At 43.6% G+C, this 21,252-nt stretch overlaps 1 protein-coding gene across 4 annotated transcripts in view; it reads left to right on the forward strand.

Annotated features, from left to right (window-relative positions):
* The window catches only part of PIK3R3 (phosphoinositide-3-kinase regulatory subunit 3), a 58,129-nt gene extending 36,895 nt beyond the window's left edge, over nt 1-21,234 (forward strand). For all 4 annotated transcript variants that reach the window (XM_048946869.1, XM_048946868.1, XM_048946871.1 and 1 more), the window contains 9 exons: nt 5,681-5,792; nt 8,000-8,098; nt 9,515-9,695; nt 10,405-10,530; nt 11,301-11,443; nt 12,113-12,289; nt 12,634-12,708; nt 13,084-13,254; nt 14,646-21,234. In XM_048946869.1, the coding sequence (XP_048802826.1) occupies nt 5,681-5,792; nt 8,000-8,098; nt 9,515-9,695; nt 10,405-10,530; nt 11,301-11,443; nt 12,113-12,289; nt 12,634-12,708; nt 13,084-13,254; nt 14,646-14,847 (1,286 nt within the window). In that variant the 3' untranslated portion in view covers nt 14,848-21,234. The remainder of the gene's footprint in view (nt 1-5,680; nt 5,793-7,999; nt 8,099-9,514; nt 9,696-10,404; nt 10,531-11,300; nt 11,444-12,112; nt 12,290-12,633; nt 12,709-13,083; nt 13,255-14,645) is intronic.
* Nucleotides 21,235-21,252: the final 18 nt, after the last annotated feature.

The following is a 21,252-nucleotide window of genomic DNA, read 5'->3' on the forward strand; positions in this document are numbered from 1 at the left end:
TGGATGGTTGGGAAGTTTTCAAACAAAACAGATCTTTATCAAAAAAGTCAATTAATCAAAACTGAAATATTTCTTAAAGGTGTTGGTTTTTATGAAAGTTCATAGAAACACAAGCAGAGCTATAATAGGAGTGTTTTTGTTGGAAACCTGCCTGGCTTCCTGCCAACTTGTCTGCTGTTTTCTGTAATGAGATATTGAAAGACTTCAATTCTCTGAATATGTTTTAGCCTTTGGCGTCTTGCCTGTTTTTAAGGGAGTAGAGCAAAAATGTGAGCATGTGAGATTCTGTGGCCAGCAGTAATGTGATCAAGTAGCTTCCTTCTGTGTCCCTGTGGACTTTCCAGTGCGTGTTAGCTGCCTTTTGGGGAAGGGCAGCTGAGAAGGGACTGATGTTTGGGGCTCAGAGAGAGGGGTCTTGGCAGGAGAACTGACACAGGAGGATGTGCGGCTGCCAAGGTAACATACCTGACAGCAGTGCAGGCTGAGCTGCTGTCCGCAGGTGCGCTCAGTGCTCCTCTTTGTAGCTGCAGATCTCAGCAGAAGTGTAGTGCATCACTGCTCCTGCTTGCACTGGGTACGCACTTCCACCAAGGCCAAGTGCACCTTTGTTCAGCATAGGCTTTTTTCTGAAGTTGTGACTGCCCTGAGGGGACCTTGTGCAGTTGTGACAGGTACAGGGCTATTGAGGGAATGAGAGATTTTGAGTATTTGCCTTAAAAGTGTCTGAGAAATTGAAAAAAGAGGTTGAGAAATTGAGTAAAACTAAAGAGAACAGTTCAAGATCGGGAGGTCTTAGCTTTTGTTTCATTCCAAGTCCTTATCTATACCTCCAAAGAGAAAATCTTTGTCCTTGAGGACTGTATCATTAAAGTGTTAGCTGGTCTAACCATGGATTACTCACACATTTCCATGGCACTGATACTTTCTGGAGCTCAGTATTACAGTCTGTAGGGTACTTACTGTTTGTCAGCCTTCCTGAATCTGAGTGGCTGTCTTCAGAAATCTTCTGATCTGCTGTCTGCTTGTCAGAATGTGCAGGGAGAGGAGATTGAACACTTCAGAAAGAAGTTTACTAAACAAACTCATGGAAGTGCTGAGTGACTTAAAGTTGACCTTATCACAGCGTCTGGTAGTTGTAATTGTTTGTAACGGTAAGATAGAGTTAATCCCACACTTGAACTTGCTTTGTTTTTACTTATCTGACCTGCAGCCCTCGGAAAATTCTAGAAGACTTGCATTCGGGAGGCATTCTTGGGCTGAGTGGCATCTGCCTTAGAACTGCGTATGAGAGCTTTATTAACTGGCAGGTTCATCTTGTACACAAATACTGCCTGTCTGGGTGCTATTTGGGATGTAGCTCTTGGAGACCCGAGGCATTCTTCTTTTTCATTCCTCCTGAATTACTGCCATTGAAAACTCTCACATGTAGGGCTCACTGGCTCTTAAATCACGTAAAGCTGTGAAAATTTTGATTAAAAGCCTAACTGGGAAAAGTATGTATCTCACGGAAGTCCCAGTGTGCTTTACTGAGGTTAAATTTGGGATTAGCGTAGCCCATTGTTTTCTACAAGAGTCCTCATTTAAAAATAAAAATAAACGTGGGCGCTAATCCTCAGACCCTTGCCAGTATTCTTTGTTGCCTCGGTGTTGGAGGTGAGCTGAATTTCAGGGAATCGTGTCTGTTAAATCTCGAGCAGCCTTTTGAAAAGAAAAGCAATTCCACGCAGTCAAGAAAGCATGAAAAACATTCCCTTGGCACAGGCCAATCGATAGCTTGTCTCTCTGAGGAGCTGCATCTCGGCGCTGCAGAGCGGCTTGGCTGAAGCTACCTGAGGAGAGGGCACGGCAGCCATCTGGGCCTGACGTCAGCAACATCCGATCCCGGGCCCCGCCGGCATTGGCCACTCCGCTGTCTCCATCCAGCCGTCAGCTCTTTATTTCCCCCTTCTAGGTAACCCTGATCTGAGATTGGGATTCAGCTCGAGCGAGGTTGCTTGGGGAAGTTGGGGAGAGGGGCTAGGGATGCTAAGGAAAGAAAAAGCAGAGGTGCTGGCTTCTACATGAGGGGCCCAGTCTCGTGCCGTGGCTGCACGCCAGCCCTTGGGAGCACCCAGGAGCAGGTGTCCCAGTTGGCTCTTCCCTTCGCGTTTTGGAAAGGTCCACGTGGTAAAGCTGTCCTAGAGATGTGGGCGCTGGCGTGATGTTTCTCTATCTGGTGCTCACAATAAGTTCTTTATTAGAACAAATAGATCCATTGTGCTGTTAATCACTTCTGGTCAATGTTCTTTCTCTCCCAAGAGAAAGGAGGAAAGGGAACCATCAGGATGGATCAAATCAGAGATTGTTATGAGATGCATCGAGATTGTGTCTGGGACTAGATCAGAATTGGACCCAACGACACGGAAAGAAACACAGCTGCTCTCAAAGGCGTTTCTGTTGACTTCAGGGCAGCCTGACTCTTCTTTGCTGCAAGATTTTAACGCTCTAATGTTCATCAAGCAAAGTACATCAAGCTGCATTTTTAAAATTTAAATCAAAATGTGTAGATCTTGAAGGCTCTTCATCATTTCTCACAGAAACATGACATGATCTCTCCTAGCACAGTTATTAGGACTATGTAGGTACCAGTAAACGCTATGCTAGGCTGCCTCTCATAACGACCCATTGCACCAGTGCCTGGGTGCTGCCCTGCTACAGCAGCCTTGTCAGACTGCCAAGTTCTCCTCTTGTCATCACAGGTTCTGGGCTGCAGAGTTTAAACTGCCTTCCTGCCTTATCTGTTCGTACAGCCCACAGTCATATCAGGCTGAGATGGAGGCAGAAACCACTGAAATAGATGGGCATATTATCTTGTTGGCAAGGGCCTGCGTCTGTAGCCAGGACAGGGAGAAATCTATTACTATTCAAAGAGCTCAAAGTAAAGAATTGGATCCATAGCTCTTTGGAAACAAAGTATCCGCCCTTGCGAATACTTCTTTTTATTTTTAAAATGTGCAAGCTATTAAAGAGCATTTTTAAAAGTCTATTGTGAGAAGGAGACTGGCTTCCATGAGTCAGGTTTTACAGGAACTGGTCCAAGCCTTATTCTTCTCCCTAGGAGAATTTCCTTCCAATTTCCTCACACAGAATAAAGTTCTGCGCTCAGCCCTGATAGCAACAACTGCTACCACCTATTAAGGAAAAAGAGGAAAGGCCCCACCTGTAGTGAGGGCTCTTGTTTAATGTCTGGAGCTCTGTGTCTGTGTGCAAGCGCTTGTTCCTTACCTTTCTGGGCTTTGTTGGTTTGCTTTTCTGTGACCAGTGTTTGGAGTGAGGCCTGACAAAGCTGCTAAATTATTCCACAGTATACAAGGGAGCAAGGTTTAATCTTAGGAGAAGGGCTAGAGAAGTTTTCAAGTACTCTGGAGAATACTTGAAAGCTTCTTCTGGAAAGCCCCTACTGCCAGCATAAAACAGGCTCTTACACTGTAGAATGCCTTGAAGTTTTGGGTCCAAGCTTTAATTTGCAAGACCCCATGAAATCATTGCTGGTTCTGATACTGTTTGTTAAGAATTCTCCACGCTGTCGTGCATTTTTTCACATTACTTTTCATGAACTTGCTGATCATCCAGAATCTACAAAAGATTCTGGAATAAATACAAAACAGGTTTTTGAGCTCATATTTATTGCCATGTGCAGATACTAATGAGACTCAGAACCGCTGCTTCTGTCTTGTTGCTTGCATAGAGTACGTGGGGTAGCAAAGCCCAAAGGGGAAGAAGAACAACATGAAGCTCATTTTTGATTTGTGAGCTTTGAATGAGGAAGATGGGCTAACACAGGGCTCCACAAATGAAGTTGCTTGCGCAGGCTCAGGGCTTCAAGCAAAGTAGGGCTAGAGCCGTGTCTTACTCTCAATGGTACTTTATAAAGTGCTTATGTGCTGTACAAACAAAACAACTGTGGTAGTTGAGCTGGGAGTAAATGAAGCCTCCTAACCAGGAAGCTACTTCACTGATTCCGAAGGTTTTCACCTTCCTGTTATAACAAACCCTGTTATTGCCTCGCTAGATAGGCACACACCTGAAAGTTCCCAGCTCACCCCATAAAAAGAACCTGTATGCTTGGCTGTAAATGCCCAATACCGCAGCATGAATGCTGCTATCTGAATCAGGTGTTTGGTCAGCAACCCCAGGGTGCAAATGTCTGGGTCAAGGTTCAGGTTTAGTTTAGATTGGCTCGATTAAAGTATCTGCTGGTTTGTCTGAGAACACTGAACTTACTGTGTTGGATATTCAAGATGAAATGGTATTTGGAACTGCAGTTGAAACGGTGTTTTCTCTTCTTTAATGTGGGAGGTGTGGCTCGGAGGTGAGCAGATGGCTGGTGCCAAGTAGCACACCTCTCAGTGTTAAGCCACTCTGCGCTGGAGCTAGAGATCAAACTCTCCTTTCTACTCATTTTATTTGTATTTCTGCTTGTGCACCAGACTTGTGGGCATCTGAAAGCTAGCTATTGTCAGCACATATCGGCCCTGCTCTCTGATGCTTGTGTAATCTGATGGTGAGAGCACAGATCCGGGAGCACAGATGTTCAGGGTCTGACTCGAAAATGTGCTGGCAGACCTGTGTGTAGCTGCTTTCCTGCTCTAAATTCAGATGTCTCTGTAAAACACTCTGTAGTCTCATGAAATGCCTGAAAAATGCTTCGGTTCGTTGGTGGTGTTGTGAGGGGAACCTCAGTCTCTGCAAAGCAGGGGAGAGCACTCGAGACATCTTTCACAAAGAGAGTAAGTGTAAGGCGTTTCTGTGTTACACAGATACATCTCTGCCAATCTGTTGCCATGCCTGTGGCTGCTGACTTACTCCTGACAGAGAATTTAACATTCAGGATCATGAAGAGCTTGTTTGCTTAACTGCAAGAAGTGACCAGACAGAGCATCAATGGATTGTATGCTGTTATGCTGCACAACGTATTTTGAGCACAGAAGTAAAAGCCGCTTTGTGCTGAACTTGGAATGGGGCATTCCAGGCAGTCTTGCACTGTGCCTATATGTGTGCCTCTCTTTGGGGGATTTGTAGCAGCCCCTTTCTTATGGTAAATGTCTCAGCTGTATGAAGAAGATCTGACACTGGTGATGAGCTGATGTCCCTTTTCCCCATAACTGTCTATTCAGAGAGTCGTAGCTTTTGTTCCTAGTGGAGAACATGAACCTAGGGCCTGTGATGGATGTGCTGCTGCCCAGCTCTTGCTAGCATCTCGTATTTCCCTCTGAAGGAACACTCACCTGTTTGCTCTCGTGGGTTGCCATAAGGATTTGTGATGCCTTAGCAACTACAGCTTTTCCATAGCTGTGCACAATGTCTTGCAGACTGCAGCTTTCAGACACAGTGCACCTTTGTAGCTTGTTTTTGAAGGTTTAAGCAATAATAGCATTTGTACTCTCACCTGAGCCAGACTTCCTTTAGAATAACTCTTGCTTTCCCTTACTTCTTGCCATACTTCCTCTAGCATGTTTGGTTAAAGTACTGGAAAACATAGTATCACAGCACAGCTGTTGACTTCAAATTTCTTTAAAAATTCCAAATTGAAGGTGCATTTTCTTCTCACTTTTTCACCATCATGTTCACCATCGTGTTTTTTAACCTTCTAGTGATTGCTTTCCCCTACTTGCCTCTCTAATCTGTTCTTAATTTTCAGCTCTTCCTCCAAAGCCCTCCAAACCAATGACTCCAGTGAATACGAATGGGATAAAGGACAATTCCAGTTTCTCTCTGCAGGAAGCGGAGTGGTACTGGGGGGACATCTCAAGGTAAGCAATATTTTTTCCTAAAAATAAAATGATCCTGTTAGACTTCAGGAGAAAAAAATATATATATCTATTTCAGACAGCATTTTAGAGGATGGAGGTGCTTCAGGATTATGCCTGGCAAAGCACCTAAATGCTGGTGTTCAACTGGATTCAAGGCTCGTGTTTAAGTTACTGTTATTCTGATATAGATAGTGTCAGCCCTGCTGACAGTTATTTTGGGTTTTTAACTTCCTCCAGATATACAAAAGAATAAAAAGAAGAAAGTGCTTCTGAGCGTGCTGGCTAATAATAAGGTTTTGTAAGCACGCCGTGCTGGGATGCATGCAGTTCAGCAAACTTGTTCAGAAGAAAAGAAGTTGCATTTTTATATTTGGTTTCTTGAATATTTGGTTAAAATTGCATGTGTACTAATTTCTATTAAGTGGTGGTATATAAATAGCTCTTCCAAGTGCTAACCATCACCAGTTATGTGGAGTCAATGATACAGGCACATACCAAATAAATTAACTTCTGCCTCCTAAAGAAACCATTTTGGTTTGGGCATTCATGTAGTTAAGTGCATAAAAAATCGAAAGGATTAAGTCATCTCTTTCTGCCTTAAGGTGCTTCTGAAAAACTCGAGCTTGGAGCTGCAAGGGGAGACATGATTGTGCTGGGAGTGCGATCAGAAATTGTTCCAACTTCTGCACACCGTGCTTTGAAACGCTGTGTCAGATAAAGGCAAGAACGGCAGATTTGCCGCAGTCATTCACTGAACTTCTGAGAGGGGAAATAAAGTTTTCATATCTTTATTGTACCTCCCTTATCTCTATAAAGCAAACCTGCGTAGATCTTGTTTTTGAAGCGCCTAAGCAGTGATATTTTTCTGTTAATACTAAATCAAAGCAGAGTGGCGATACCTGATCACACTACCCACCAGGCAGGGTTTGTTTAAAACAGCTCAATACTGGTAGTTTATTGACTGTGGATTTGTTCCCTGTTTACTACTAATGCACGTGATGGTGGGAGCTAAGGGAGTACAAATCACATTGCAGTGACTATTGGATTAAAACGTGATATGCACACACATAAAGCTGGTATTGTTAATGGCCTTAACTTGGCAAGCTGTCAGGTACAGGCTGCGTTGGGCTGCCAGGTCAGGAACCATGTTCTTCAATCAAGAACTGCATTGAAAATTTCGTTGTGAGCTCCTGGGTGCATCTTGGAGGCAGAAGCCCAAGCTCTCGAACTGTATCTATCTTTTCCAAAAGGAAAAAGCCTTTTGAGTTAACTAGGCCCAATCTGAGTGAAGTAGGCTGATCATGAAGTGATAGTTAGTAGGAATCAGTCTTACTAACTTTCTGCAGGAGGCCAAATCAAAACTAAGGCATTTTGGTAAGAATGCTTTTGTTCTTTATTATTTGAACAAAAAAGCCACTGTTGATTTTTCTTTTTCAAATTCAAACAGAGTTTCTACTCCACTTAGATAATGTGGAGGCTACCTGATAAAGTTGAGTTTCCGAACGATTGTATTAAAAAGTGTATTAAAAAGAACCTGTAAGGGAGCTGTTATACAGTGTGATATGCAGTCTGGGTGAAATGCTCAAGCCTGTCTGGAAGCTTAACTCTTTAACTGAAAGCATTTTCTTAATGCTTGCAGTTATTCGCTTTTGCTAGCGGGTTTCATGATTTAGCTTAAAGCTCTGCACTGAGTATTCCTTTTGCTTCAGTTGTAGAAAAGTAAAAGTTGCACCAAAGCTAGCAGGGTTGCAGTGGTTTAAAACTACTGTAAATAAGATCAGAGTTAAGCCAGTAATGAGTCTCTTGAGACAAGAACTGTGCTAAACTCTGGGCACCTTTGAGAGATGATGGTAGAGCCCATTTCTTAAGAGGTCAGGTCTGCCTTCTCAAAGGGCACCTGTTTGCTGTGTGGATTCTAAGACCTGAGCAGATTACAGTGAAAGGTTGTGAACTCTGAGACACAGCTGCTACTGTTGCTCAAAAACAGACTCCTTCCTAAGCAGCACTTCACTCCTGCTGCTATTTTTTCTTATAGCTACACCAGTTCCAACTTCTTTTAGAAGGCCTAGAAGACCAGAAGACCAGAGAAAGATTGCCTGATACTTTGAAGACTGAACTCCTCATGCGTACTGATGTTACTGGCCCCCAGTGGCAACGATGGTCATGTCCTGAACGCTTCTAATTTTACCTTCCTTTCCATTCTCTAGGGAAGAAGTAAATGACAAATTACGAGACATGCCAGATGGAACATTCCTGGTGCGTGATGCATCGACCAAGATGCAGGGAGACTACACTCTGACGTTACGGTACGCGCTGAGTCCTCGTATCCCACACAGCAAGACCCCAGATAGCTAGCTGTGGTTCCAGGGGCAGCAGTACAGGGCTGCGTAGCACTGACATGGATCAAGTTGAGAGATGTTCCTGAGATGCTGCAGATCACAGAATGAGCACGTGGATAACCAGATAGTCTGTTCTGTGCATGGGATCTTGTCCCTCACTAAGTGCTACTGTAAATATCTCTTTGTAAATGAGATTGGACTCGGGAAGAGTGACACTCAGTAGGGCTTCATAGTTTCAGAACTCCTAAAGGAAAAGGTATTTATAAACTAGGACTTAAATTAATGGGAGTGTGTTGAATATCTCATCAGCATGCAGCTCTGGAGAACTGAACACAATGTCTTTGTAGAAGGAGTGTCTTGTGCTTTCTGATCTGAAGTTTAGGAAATATTGAACTAGAGCCATGTTCCTTTCTTCATTAAAATTTCTTCTGCAGTTAGGTGGTGTATGTCACGTAACAAGTTGCTGGGGCCTTGCCCAGCCTGTCCTTGCCCAGCCTGTCCAGCCACTTGACTCTGCCAGGCTCTCAGGACTGGTTGTTAGAGACAAATGGGCGAGATGCATACACCATTGCTGCTGCAGCACACCTCTGGGAGTTTCTGTGATGTGGCAGATATTTGTTCTTGCTTTGAAATTCAGTTTGTATTATGGCAGGTTTGACCCCAAGAGTGTCATTTAAATTCTGCTTTGACATCCAAGACTTTTGTGCTAAGGTCTGGCATGAGTTGGTTATTTTACTGTGAATGCATGTGTCTTTGGAAACCAAGGAGAGTGCAGGAAGCACAGAATATTGTCTAAACAGTCTGTTGGTTTAAAAGAAAGAAAAAAAAAAAAAAAAAAAGAAGAAACTGCTGGAATGTATAAATCTGGATAATGTGAAGTCCTAAACTTACAACCATATTGTAATCCTTGGGAGATTTTGTTTAGGTTCATGTATCCTGTGTTAGCATCCGTAACTCAGGAGACTTGTTATTTGCTGTATGGCTGTACATGCAGTTGCATGTTATTAGTGAGTCCAAGTTGCAGGAAGGTTTGGTTTGGGTTCAGTATGGCACTTTTACTCAGCCTTTTGGCATCTGTCTTTTCCTTACGAAACTTTTGGCTGAGTTATGTCTTAAGGTGACTCCAGAACGAACACACAATAAGATAATTACTTTGGTCTTTGCTCCTATTCAAATAATAGCTGATGATAATTCTGAGTCTGTTGACTCTTAAGCTCCCGAATATCTGCTAATATATAAAGAACCATTATAAAGGTGTATGTTAATCTGTTTGACTTCAAAGACTTACCCAGCAACTTCACTGGTGTCTTTGTTAGCAGCCCCAGTGTTGAGGAGGATAAGAGGTATGCAGTAAAACTTCTGAATGACTGTACTGCTTTACAGGAAGGGTGGCAACAATAAACTGATAAAGATCTATCATCGGGATGGAAAATACGGCTTTTCTGACCCACTGACATTTAATTCCGTTGTGGAACTGATTAACCACTACCGCAACGAGTCTCTTGCTCAGTACAACCCGAAGCTTGATGTGAAGTTGATGTATCCAGTATCCCGATACCAGCAGGTAAGGTTTTCACTGAAGCCCAGTAACCATTATTGCAGACAAGAAAGAAGAGTGGAACTTGTATATAACTCCATTTGCTGTACGTGGAGCCTGACTTTTTTTTTTGTTTCATATAAGATTCTTTTCTTGAAATCTTGCAAAAATACGAGTTTTCACATTTGACCTCACTTTGCTCATTGTAACTGGTCTTTCAAATTGTCTAGCCACTTAAGCTGTTGCTCCTATCAAGCTTCCAGTCTCCATCTAAGCAGTCCAGCAGAGAAGTGAAACCCTAGCATGTAGCATGTTTGAGTCTCTGAGAAGCATTTTATTTTTCCCCTTAAGCCCAGATGGACCCAAACAATATTGTTCTAGATAGTGTTGATCTTGAGGCACATACGAGCCATGCAGCTGCTTGCTCTGTGCGTAGCTATGTAGATTTTTCAAAAATGTTTTAATGTTTTATTCAGTAGCCTGAGACATTGCTCTGTTTTAAGGGGAAAGAACTGCATTTGGCAATGCCCACAGTTCCAGTTCCCGCTGCCTGTAGACTGTGGAATTTGCTGTGTGGATGAAGGGATTTAGATGGGGAGTTTGTGTGTTTTGTGGAAATGTGATTATAAAAATGCTGCAATAGCAAAAAAAATGCAAATGTGTACAAGTGACAAATGAACACTTATAAGGGAAAGACTGCTTTGTTTGAAGTCTAAATAGATTTTTGTATGTACAGGATCAGTTGGTGAAAGAAGATAATATAGATGCAGTAGGTAAAAAGCTTCAAGAATACCACGCTCAGTACCAGGAAAAGAGTAAAGAGTATGACAAATTGTATGAAGAATATACCAGAACATCACAGGTTGGTTCCGCTTCAGCTATCTATAGAGACTCCTTCCAGTTACATAAGGAATAATGAAAATGGTTTTAACCTGCTGTGGCTAGCAAAGTCAACCCAAGGTCAGAAAATACAGGGAAAAAACCTTTATAAATTGTGAAATAGAGCAAAGTGGCTTCAAGCTGAATGGAAACAATGAATATTACGTATGGCTGATGGTCATAGAGCTATGGTGTGGGGCAAGGAAGGAATAGGAGCCAAACTTCCCAGTATAAGGTAGGGCAATGGCCATTACCTACAAGCTTCATACTGCAGACTTCTTCCTTTGCTGTTGAATACTTCCAGATGCTGTATGCGGCAGTGGGAATTGTAGAAGGGTTTGTCCAAGTTCTGTAAGAAGTCAAGTTCAAATAAGATTTCAGATATTATGCATTAAGGAAGTGTGAATACAGAATTTGGACTGATTCTTGTAATGTAAAATAGTTTGTCCAGGGGTAGGAGGTTTGCTGGCAGTCCTACTGCATGCTAAGATGGAAAATATGACTAAAATATTTCTCAGGGGCTTGCGGCCTAATAGAGAGCATCATCTGAGGGAGAGAGTTAGACTTGCAGGGAGTAAGTCTGCCCTGTGCTTCTGTGACACTACTCAAACGTTTGTCTAAACTTAAACCTGAGTAAGTGCTTTTTGACCTGGGGGAGAGAGGAGTTCGTCCTTTCGTTCAGTTCAGGGAACGTAATAGAGTCATGCGTTGTCTCCATTATGAAAAGTGATCGAGGACTCTTTCCTCACATAGGAAATCCAGATGAAGAGGACTGCAATTGAAGCGTTTAATGAAACTATTAAGATATTTGAGGAGCAGTGCCACTCACAAGAGCGATACAGCAAAGAATACATTGAGCGATTTCGCAGAGAGGGAAATGAGAAAGAAATTGAACGGTAGGTTCTCAAGTCATGTTTCTTTCTGAGGAAGAACTAGTGTCCACACTGGCACTCCTGTGAAGTCCTATATTGCATTATATAAAGCACTTTTAAACTAAGTATTTCCACTGAGACCTTTTCCAAAGTATCTGAACCTTCAGTAAAGCCCTCTTCTGTTGGAAATCGCATTGCAGACAGAAGAGATGAGAGATTTGCAGATTATTCTGTCTCTGACTTCATGTAAATGAAGATACAGGGATGAAGACCAGGAAGTAATTTCATTTACTTGCCCACTTCCATTTGAACTTGCTTAGAATATTATTGAGAAAAATCTTTAGAAGAAAACTGTGCAGTGGAAATGGACACAGCTCCAATAAATCTCATAGTTCATAATCAGTTTTGGTCACGTTCAAAGGAGATTCATATTTAATAGCCACTACTTAGTAGCAGATACCGATTATCAGAAAGAAGGGCCTCATTTGAATTTGCTTTTCTGTAAAGTTACTAGAAGAAAGTGTATGTGTACCTTTGAAGGAATGCCAAATACAGTGCCTGACTTGACACAGTGCTTAATGAATCACGGTAGAGGAGCTGAAAACGCTTACCAGTAACAGTTGTATTGTGCCATGGTGGTGCTTCATTCTGACTGGGTTGACCTCACCTCTCAAACACTACACTTGTTTGTAGGATTATGATGAACTATGAAAAATTAAAATCACGCCTGGGTGAGATCCATGACAGTAAAATGCGTCTGGAACAAGATTTGAAGAAACAAGCTCTGGACAACAGGGAGACTGATAAGAAAATGAATAGTATCAAGCCTGACCTAATTCAGCTCCGCAAAATCAGAGATCAGTATCTTGTGTAAGTAAGGCTGACCTGTTCCTCAGAACAGTGTCTCTGATGAACCTGATTAATGATTGTTTTCATCAGGGTAATGTGAATTATATTTTCTTTTCTTAACTAAAGTTCCGAGAGTGCTAAGGTACTTTACTGTACCAGAAAAGAGGGCATTGCAGAAGATTATGCAAGGAAGCAGAAGCATGCTTATGAAATCTATGGTCCTTCTGTGTCTTTTGCTAATGGAGAGCAAACGAAGCTGTAAAGTGTTTGTTTGTGGGATTTTGTGTCTGAACTTAAGCTTGCTCAGTGTGTAAACCCCCGTGCGTACTCTGAAGTGTGATACTGATGTGCTCTTCTTCTGGCAGATGGCTCAATCACAAAGGGGTGAGGCAGAAGCGAATAAACGACTGGCTGGGGATCAAAAATGAAAATATTGATGAGTAAGTGTCATGCATAAGGATTTATTGAGAAGTGTTCCATTGATAAACCATGCCTTTTGTGGAGGGTGGTAACACAAAGCACCGATTTCTAAGTGGAGGAGTACAAACAAAGGAGGGAATTCGGTAGGGAGCTGCATGTCACTTGAGGCAGCAAGTCTGCTGAAACGGTTAGGATTACATCTGAATTGGAACAATTAAGTACTGAGTTGAAACTTGTGATATTGAGGGCTGTCAGCAGATACCAAATGACTGTTAAGAATCTGAACTCCCTATTTTTGTGAGCTGGTTTTTTTTTATATTTCTGCAAAAATCACTTGAGCTTTTTTTAACTCTTCACTAAGTGCTGGCTCAGTTAACAAACTTACTCTCTCTCAGCACTTATTTTGTGAATGAAGAAGAGGAAAACCTGCCACATCATGATGAGAAAACTTGGTTTGTTGGAGATCTCAACCGCATCCAAGCAGAAGACTTGCTCTGTGGGAAACCTGATGGGGCATTTTTAATTCGAGAGAGTAGCAAGAAAGGATGTTATGCTTGTTCTGTGGTGTAAGTGTATTTTCTTCTTGTTATAACTGTTCAATTTGTGAATCTCTACAACAGTTCTTTATTCAGGAGAACAAAAGCTAGGCATATCCTACACCTGCCATTGAAATGCGTTGCCTGTTTGCAGGCAGTCTAGCATGGTTGAAGCTTTGTTGCAGAAATCTGTTTTCAAAGTGCAGTAACTGTAGTCCAAGCAGTCTCTTCAGTCACCACAATTACCAGTACAAAATTCTGAAGTATCCCGGCTTGAAGCTGTACAGTCATAAGCAAATCAAAGCCAAATTCTCCAATATTCTTCCTTGCCAAGGAACACATGAGAAGAATCAAAATGAGATGTAAAGCTGCAGCATCTTCTGTTCTCATTGTTAGACGTGCCAAATTTGTGGTGCTTTCTCTTCTGTGCTTAAGATAACAGTGATGCTTCAGAGGAGGCATAATTTGTGAGCAGTAATTTTTGACATTCACACAGCCTTGCATTGATTTCTTGTGTTTCACTTTGTTTTATGCTGGTGTAATGGAGGTCAGAAAAACTCTGATTCCATTATCTAAAAATCCTTCAAGCCTGTTCTCGAGTGCAAAATGGCTTTCACTGATTTATTTCACATGAGGTTAATTGCATCTGAAAGCAAGTCTGGGAAATGAATATGTGAAGGTATATCACCTCAAGGTAACCAAAGACTGTAGTATCTGCTGCATTCAAGATGCCTGTTTGTCACAGTCAATGAAGTGACATCAGATACTTTCACTTGGTTGGTATCATACTGCACTATAGCAAAGGAATGGCTTAACATAACCTGTTCCTACATGTGACTTGGATTGTAAAAGACTTCAGTGCAGGGATTACATAATACTTGATCTTTCTGGCAGATGAGTTATTCTAGCAGCCTTGGAAATACAGTGTTCCAGTAAGTGCATTGCCAAGTTAGGGACTCTGTAGCTATGACTTCAGATAATGAACCAACTTGAACCTATGCCATGCTCAACATTAGAAAATGCACACTGGAAATTAGAGCTGTATTTCATGAAATGTTCTGTAGGAGTAGAATAAGAACATGTGGGTTTTGGCTTGTGCACCTACTTAATGGAAAGGTTTCCAAAAAAGCTGAGTTTGTGTTTGCTGATTTCACCAAGAAATGTTTGGGAGCAATGCAGGAGGGAATCGTGCTGCTGGGATAGAAGAGGCTTCTTAGGTGGATTATTATGCAAGAGTATTTAATCACACACCCTGAAGCACTGTTTCTTTGCAGACTATTAATCTCCTCTGCTTGCATCTACTGAGTCCTCCATTATGTAATTTAGTGACTGGCAGTGTTGCTGCATTAGTTAATTGTTAATAGACTGTCACTTCGGGTTTGTTCTTTGATGTCAAGCTCTCCTGTTTTCTTTCCTTGCAGAGCTGATGGAGAAGTGAAGCACTGTGTGATCTACAGCACTCCAAGAGGTTATGGGTTTGCAGAACCATATAATCTGTACAGCACACTTAAAGATTTGGTTCTTCATTACCAGCAGACATCCCTTGTTCAACACAACGATTCCCTCAATGTCAGGCTTGCCTATCCTGTCTACGCACAGATGCCCCCTTCTCTTTGCAGATAAATTTTGGGGAGGAGGAAAGTGTTGGCTATCTTGGATTCTTTTCTACAATTTTTATTAGAACTTGGAGGGCATTCTTTCTCCTTAGACTGCTTGTTTTGCACAAGAAGTGATTCTGTGAATGTGAATCAAAAAGAGGCCTAGCAGCAACAAGACGACAACTTGGGTGTAGGTGTCCTGGTGCTACCTTAAAAGCTCAGCTGTGCTTTTACACTGATACTTTTGTTTCCTTATGAGGGGAATAGACTCAACAAAACCCATACAGAAATACTGGAAGCAAAACATTGTTTTCTGGAGATGATTTTTGGCCAGGCACCTTCAATGGAACTTCTAATTGGAGTTTGTTTTCTCTTGTTCTAGTAGAGACAATTTGAAGCCTCTGTTTGAGGCATCAGTAATGTCTTTCAGTCTTAAACTCCCGAGAAACTGGGGAGGAAACTCTACCACAGCAATTCTTCTCTGTTAATTTTAGCAGCTTCACTGCGATTCAGACGAACTTCCGAAGAGGGCTTGTCTTGAGGTAGCATGGAATTTGGTGAGAGAAGACCAAAGGAATAACGGGAAAGCTTCAGGTTTTTATTTAAATGGAAAATGCTTGTAAAGAAAAGTTGCTTTATTTTTTTGCCAACAGTGATGAAGTTTTGGTTTCAATGGCACTACAGGTCTTCACTTAAAGGAAACACTTATAACCAAATTGAACGCACCAAAACTTTGTTGCTAGATTGAGCACTTACGGGGAAGGTTGCGTTAGCATCTGCACATAATTTCTACACCAAAACTTGAAACAAATAAAAGGAAAAGCTAAAATGTTGTGTGGCTTCAAAACACTAAATTTGTCTGATCTGATGTAACTGCTCACTCCTCTCTTTTTTCACCCCTCCTTTCCTCCCACTCCTCAGCTTGGGACTCTGTTTTCGGTTGTTAAAGATACGTGCTTCAGAATGTAAACTAGAATGAAGCTTGCACTCACACGTTGCAGTTCTCTTGCTGAACAAGACAGACTCTTGTCATGCTTGGTTTTGATATAGAAGAGGCAGGTGCAATCTCATGCTTCTGGATGGCTTATTGTACCAAATGATTTCTTGACGAGTAGCCACTTAGGTCTGTACAGAAGTGAGCATGCTAATTACAATTTTCAAGCTAGATTCTGAACTTTCGCACCACTGCTGCCAAGCAAGATTTTTACAGTGGTATAATTAAATTCCCTCACAGTTATTTTGGACATTGGGCAAAACACAGGAAGGGAAGGGAGATGTTCTCCTCAGTTATTGCGTGTCTGGTACCATCGCTTGGCAAAGGCTGCTGTCAAATACTGGAGAAGGTAGTCCTGGGCTTTGTCAAGTGTAGCAATCATCCCATAAATCCCCTCCTTGGACACCATACAAAGCAGCTTATTTCCATTCCCTAAGCTTCTAAAATGAAAAAGAGCTAAGTTTGGCAAACTGAGCCATTTGGCATCAAAGCATAACCGGCAAATTAATTGTTTAGTGTGCAACCTTGAAAGTTACTTTTGTTCCTATTACTGGAAATGGTTCCCTTGAAATGCACCCATTGTACAGGACAGGAAGCAGACAGTCATGCAGATCTGGGAATGCTGTAGACCTGTTTCTGACCCTGGGGCTGATTTCCTGTTTAAATGTGGGTTTTCTGTAATGCGTGGGGAGGAATGCCAGGCCTGTTGATATTCAATGTTTACACGATAAGTATTATTGAACTGAATGTTGTGAATTTGCAAGCAGGGAAATGACAGGTCTGAAGCACTGACAGCCCTTGCAAGGAAGGCAGTCTGGTTGCCTGGCGTGCCCGTGAGATGTTTTATTTTGCACTAATGACCCTGATGTGTCCCAGGCACTTTCTAATCAGCCAGAGAGTGTAATCTTCTGGCAAAGAATTCTGCAGATTCCACTTTTCTAATTCAATGAAACGTTATGAAACTTAACCAAAGCTGGGAAACAGAGAGGAAAGTCCTTGTAAGCTGTTCTATCAACGTGCCCCACGTCTGCGCTTGTGTTCCTTCTGTCCCACTTCCCCAAGAGAAGGAAAAAAGCTGACGTAGCCTTTGCTGTGTGTGAAAATCTGGAGTGGAATCCTCTGTTGTTTATGGATGTGGAAATTTTTCTTTTTTAAGGGCCTTGCCCCACCTCTTGGGTAATTAGTAGTTCTAATCTGGTAGCTGTAGAGCCGTGTTCTCACACCTCTTGTGCATCTGATGTTCCCTCAGTGCTGGATTCAGTCCAAATGCATTACGAGGGAAATCAGTTTCAAAGGCACAAATGACAGCCAGGTGCCTCATGCCTGTGGAAAAACCTTTGCTACGGGAGTTTGTGGGCGTTTTCCATGCCCCCTGATCTCTGGGCTCTCCCCTTACAGTGTTACCATTCGGAGCTGCTGAGACACATCGTTCCCATCGCTGTTTTTGTCCAATGGATGTCTGCTACCTTCTTAGATAGCGCTTGGGCTTGCTTTTGTTTTAAAAAAGCACGGGTCTGCTTTCAGCCCACGAGTCCTGGCACGCTCTCTCAGTACTGACAGCAGCAGGGTAGAAAAGTGGGGTTGTCTGAAGTTTCCCTGTAGTGGAATCTCACTGATCCTGTGAGGTCTTGGTCCAGGCTCCCCCGGCCATGCCAACGCAAACACCGTGTAATCCCACTGGCGTCTCTGGCAGGATCTTGGCTTTGCAGTGGTGTGAGCGAGTTCAGATGCTGGCTCGTCTCTCTCCAAGATCTCTTTGCTAATCACAGGTGATGCCTTGGCTGTGAGCGCTGTGCTCAGAGCCGAAAGCCATCTCGAAGCATTCTTTGAAATTCTCTTTGGCCCGAACCTTTGGAAGAGGTCTGTGGGCAGATCAGGGCCGTGCTGCTTGTATTCAGCTCCTCCCTATGTTTTGCCACTGTGTCTTTTTGTATTTGCTTTAGGCACCTGAAGCCACGCTGCTGGCGTAAGTGCCCTGTGACCCTCACGTGCCATTGCACAGATTCTTTTCTCATCAAATTTGCACTCATGTGGCAAGTGAAAAACTGGGTACGAACCAACTGGCACGGGGAGCTGCCACCATCAGCTGAGCAAGGGCTTGTCCTGCTGCCTTTGTGCCCTCAGCCTGCTTCTGTTTGCTCAGCAGCATTGGAGCGGGGAGACGAACCTTTGCATCCAGTAGTTGTGAACTTGTGTGGCTGAGAAATCAGAACTGGGCCAGTGAGGTACAGGATTAAACCCTCGTACAATGGAACAGCTGTTAAGCCTAAAACAAATACAGGAAATGTGAACATAAAGGCAAAACAAAGGAACTCGAGTTCTTTTAAAGCAGTAAAATGCAAGAAAGCTTTGGTTTCAAGAGTCAAAATGTCAGGAGGAAGGAGGGGGAAGGTCTCACTGGTGTGGCAGCAGCCTCGTGTCGGGCTGCAGTCCGAGGAGTATTGATTTCATTGACCCATGTTGTATTAAATATATACGTAGGGTTAAATAAATAACTTTTGCACAGTGTTAAATGGGGGCGGGGGGTGGGGTGGGAACGTTGAAACTCTGATATGCACAGTTTCTTCTAATCTGTTTTGAAGTATATTTGCAGGGATCAGGGGTGATTCAGTATTTTGTATTCGGATGGATGGGAAATGAGGCCGACTTCCACAGTTGCCATTGGCCCCGTTACATCAGCCAAGAGTGCCATGTTTTTGAAGTTAGTAAGTTACGATCTCTTCCCACTCGTTTCTGTACTGCTTGTGAGTAATCTTAGCGTGGAACTAACCGACCCAGGAGCAGAGGTTCAGCTCAGGGTGTGCGGAGCAGGAGCAGCCTGTGCCCACCCCCAGCTGGGTTGTTCCACAGCCAGGGCTCCTCTTGTGTTGGGTGTTGTTGTAACTCTCAGCTGCTTTGCACCGCTGGGTGGTTGCAATCCAGAGTGTAGATCCAGTACAGCCTTCTGTCTCTTGCCAAAAACAAACCGCTCTTTCCACGCTCGTCTCTCTTGATGTGGCAGAACATCAAGAAGTTTTCCATTTAGTGTGATGGGCCTGATTCTTTTCTCATTGACACTCGTGTAAGCAAGAGTCCCACAACAGAAAGCCATGTCCAAGAGAAGAGCTTGTACTTCATCATATCTGAATCCAAGTCATAGCGAGGCAAAAACCAAAGTTTGTCTTTTGCAAAGCCAGGCAACTGTAATGGGGACTGTGGAAATGCAGGGTGGCACTTGGTGCAGCTCTGGGGAGGACAGGGAGCGAGGGCTGCGTGTCCCCGAGCCCACATTGAGTGCAGAGTAGCTGCAGGAGCGTCACAGCTTCGGGTTGGAAAAGCCCCTTATTTGGTACTTGAACAACCTCTCTTCTGTTTTTGAATGTCTTGTTTATTTTTATTTTTGTCACACTAACAGGGAATAAAAATCTGAAATGTTAGTGAGTCTCGTATGTTTGCTGCATTGTGCAGACATAAAACAGGTACTGCTTGTGGGGCGGGAGGGGTGTGAGACAGGTTCAAAATGCAGTTTGACAAAGCGTTAGGATGAGTCAGGGGTTGTTTTGTTCAGATCATCTTTCAAATCAGACTTTTGTATGCATAGTTTCCTTCTGTTAATTTGCAACATCTGCTTTTGAATCAGCAAAGTCAAAATACGTTCCCAAAGAACGAAGCAGGGAGGGGAGCGGGTTACACTTACTTCAACTTAGCATGCAAACAGCCCCGAATGGCTTTAAAAAGGGGAAGGGTCAGCATCCCAAAGCTTTCCTGCTTGTGCTGTGGTGGAGCAGCAGCAGGTGCTGCTGTGGGAGCTCTGTCTTCAGCCGTGAAAGAAACGGGATGCAGAGCAGAGCCACTCGAGCAGCGCGGGCCGAAAGCTTGGGGTGCTTTGTTGTCCTCTGTGCGTGCACTGCAAGAAGCAGTCAGGAAATTAATAGAAGTTTTGAAGGACTGCTCCTCTGCTCTGGAAGGAAACGCGGCTGCTGATCCCTGGTTTCCTTTGGCACGGCTCGTGCTGCCAGCAGCGGGGAGTGGAGCTGCTGGCCCGAAGGAAGGCCGGCCGTACAGCTGGGCCGGCCGATGCTGCGCGAGGAGCGCGTTCTGCTGGGGTTAGGGGAAGTTTGGCCAACATTTTTGTGAATCTTGCATTCTGTGGGCAGAAATATTTTCCACCGAACGGGAAGGGAAAAAATTTCTTTTGAAATCTTTTCAATTCCTTCCTGTTTGTTCACAGGGGCAGAAAGCACCGTGCCTGTTAACTGTTCAGACGATGGCGGTGCTCCAGGTGCGGGCTTGGGGGCTGGCTCCATACAACCGGTGCAGAATTTGCAGGTTTGTTTGCTATTGGCATAGAGTCACCGTGCTTTAAAATGATGGTATTTGTTCGGAAATTTGCCTTTACAAATACGTAACGTGAGCTTCAGAGAGAAAATATAAATCCCAATCAAGAGTCAGTGTTCGACACAGCAGCTTTAATCTGACCCTTCCCCATCGTCAGTTCCATATCACTTCTGTAGGGCTGGTGACTGCTTACCCCAACCCTGCAGTGCTGTCCCTGCACCAGGCCAGGGAAGGGGCTTTGGGGTTGTTTGGATAAAGAGGATCATGTCCAGAGATGGGGACAGCAGGGGCGGCCAGGCTGTTTGGGCCCCCAGGGCTTGGCTGCAGTGCAGCTGTGTGGATGGGTTTGAGGCTGGGTTGTGTTCCTGAGTGTCAGGCAGAGATAGTTTTGACTAAACCTGTTAATTTTGTATATCTGGCTGTTAATTGCACCACGGGATTGTAATGGTCTGCATCATCTGTGCGTGTGCGTGTGTGTGCGTGTGTATCTGTACTGTATGTATATAGATATATGTAAAATATATTCCCATACGCATCGGTATGCATTAGCTGTAAGTGGCACTGCCCCTGGAACTAAGGCAGAACTCACCGCTAGCACATCCTGCTTGGGCAAAGCTGGGCTTATTGCCACAGACGACAAGGAGCTGGTCCTCACCACCTCCGATCCGTGCTCCTGAAGTCCCGCAGGATGGGTTTCCTGGGGGAAGTGCCTCTGTTTGCGAGCTGAGCTGAACGCGGCTCCCAGCTGCGCTCTGGGACGCAGCACTGAAATCCTCCGAAAGCAAAGGTGTGGGGAAGGAAACCCTCCGTGCTCCACGAGGGGCAGCGGCGCTTTGTGTGCGGGGCTGCAGCAGCAGCGCTGCTGGGTGCAGCCTTCGCTTTTATCCTTTCTCGTTATTATTTGACTTGGATTTTCTTTAAGGGAAACCGCCTCTGTTAGGAACCTGCTTCCCCAGAAGCTGTCGGCTTATTTTCTTTCCGTATGAATTCCAGCATGTAACTTTGGTACTCTTGTTTGTTCTTTGTGTAAAACCTGTTCTTCTGTCGTTTATGGTGTAGTCAGAAAGAAAAAAAAAAAGAAAAAGAAAAAAAAAAAAGGAATTCATGTAGTTTAACTTT

The sequence above is a fragment of the Lagopus muta genome, chromosome 5 (assembly GCF_023343835.1).
Source record: "Lagopus muta isolate bLagMut1 chromosome 5, bLagMut1 primary, whole genome shotgun sequence".
Classification (NCBI taxonomy): Eukaryota; Metazoa; Chordata; class Aves; order Galliformes; family Phasianidae; genus Lagopus; species Lagopus muta.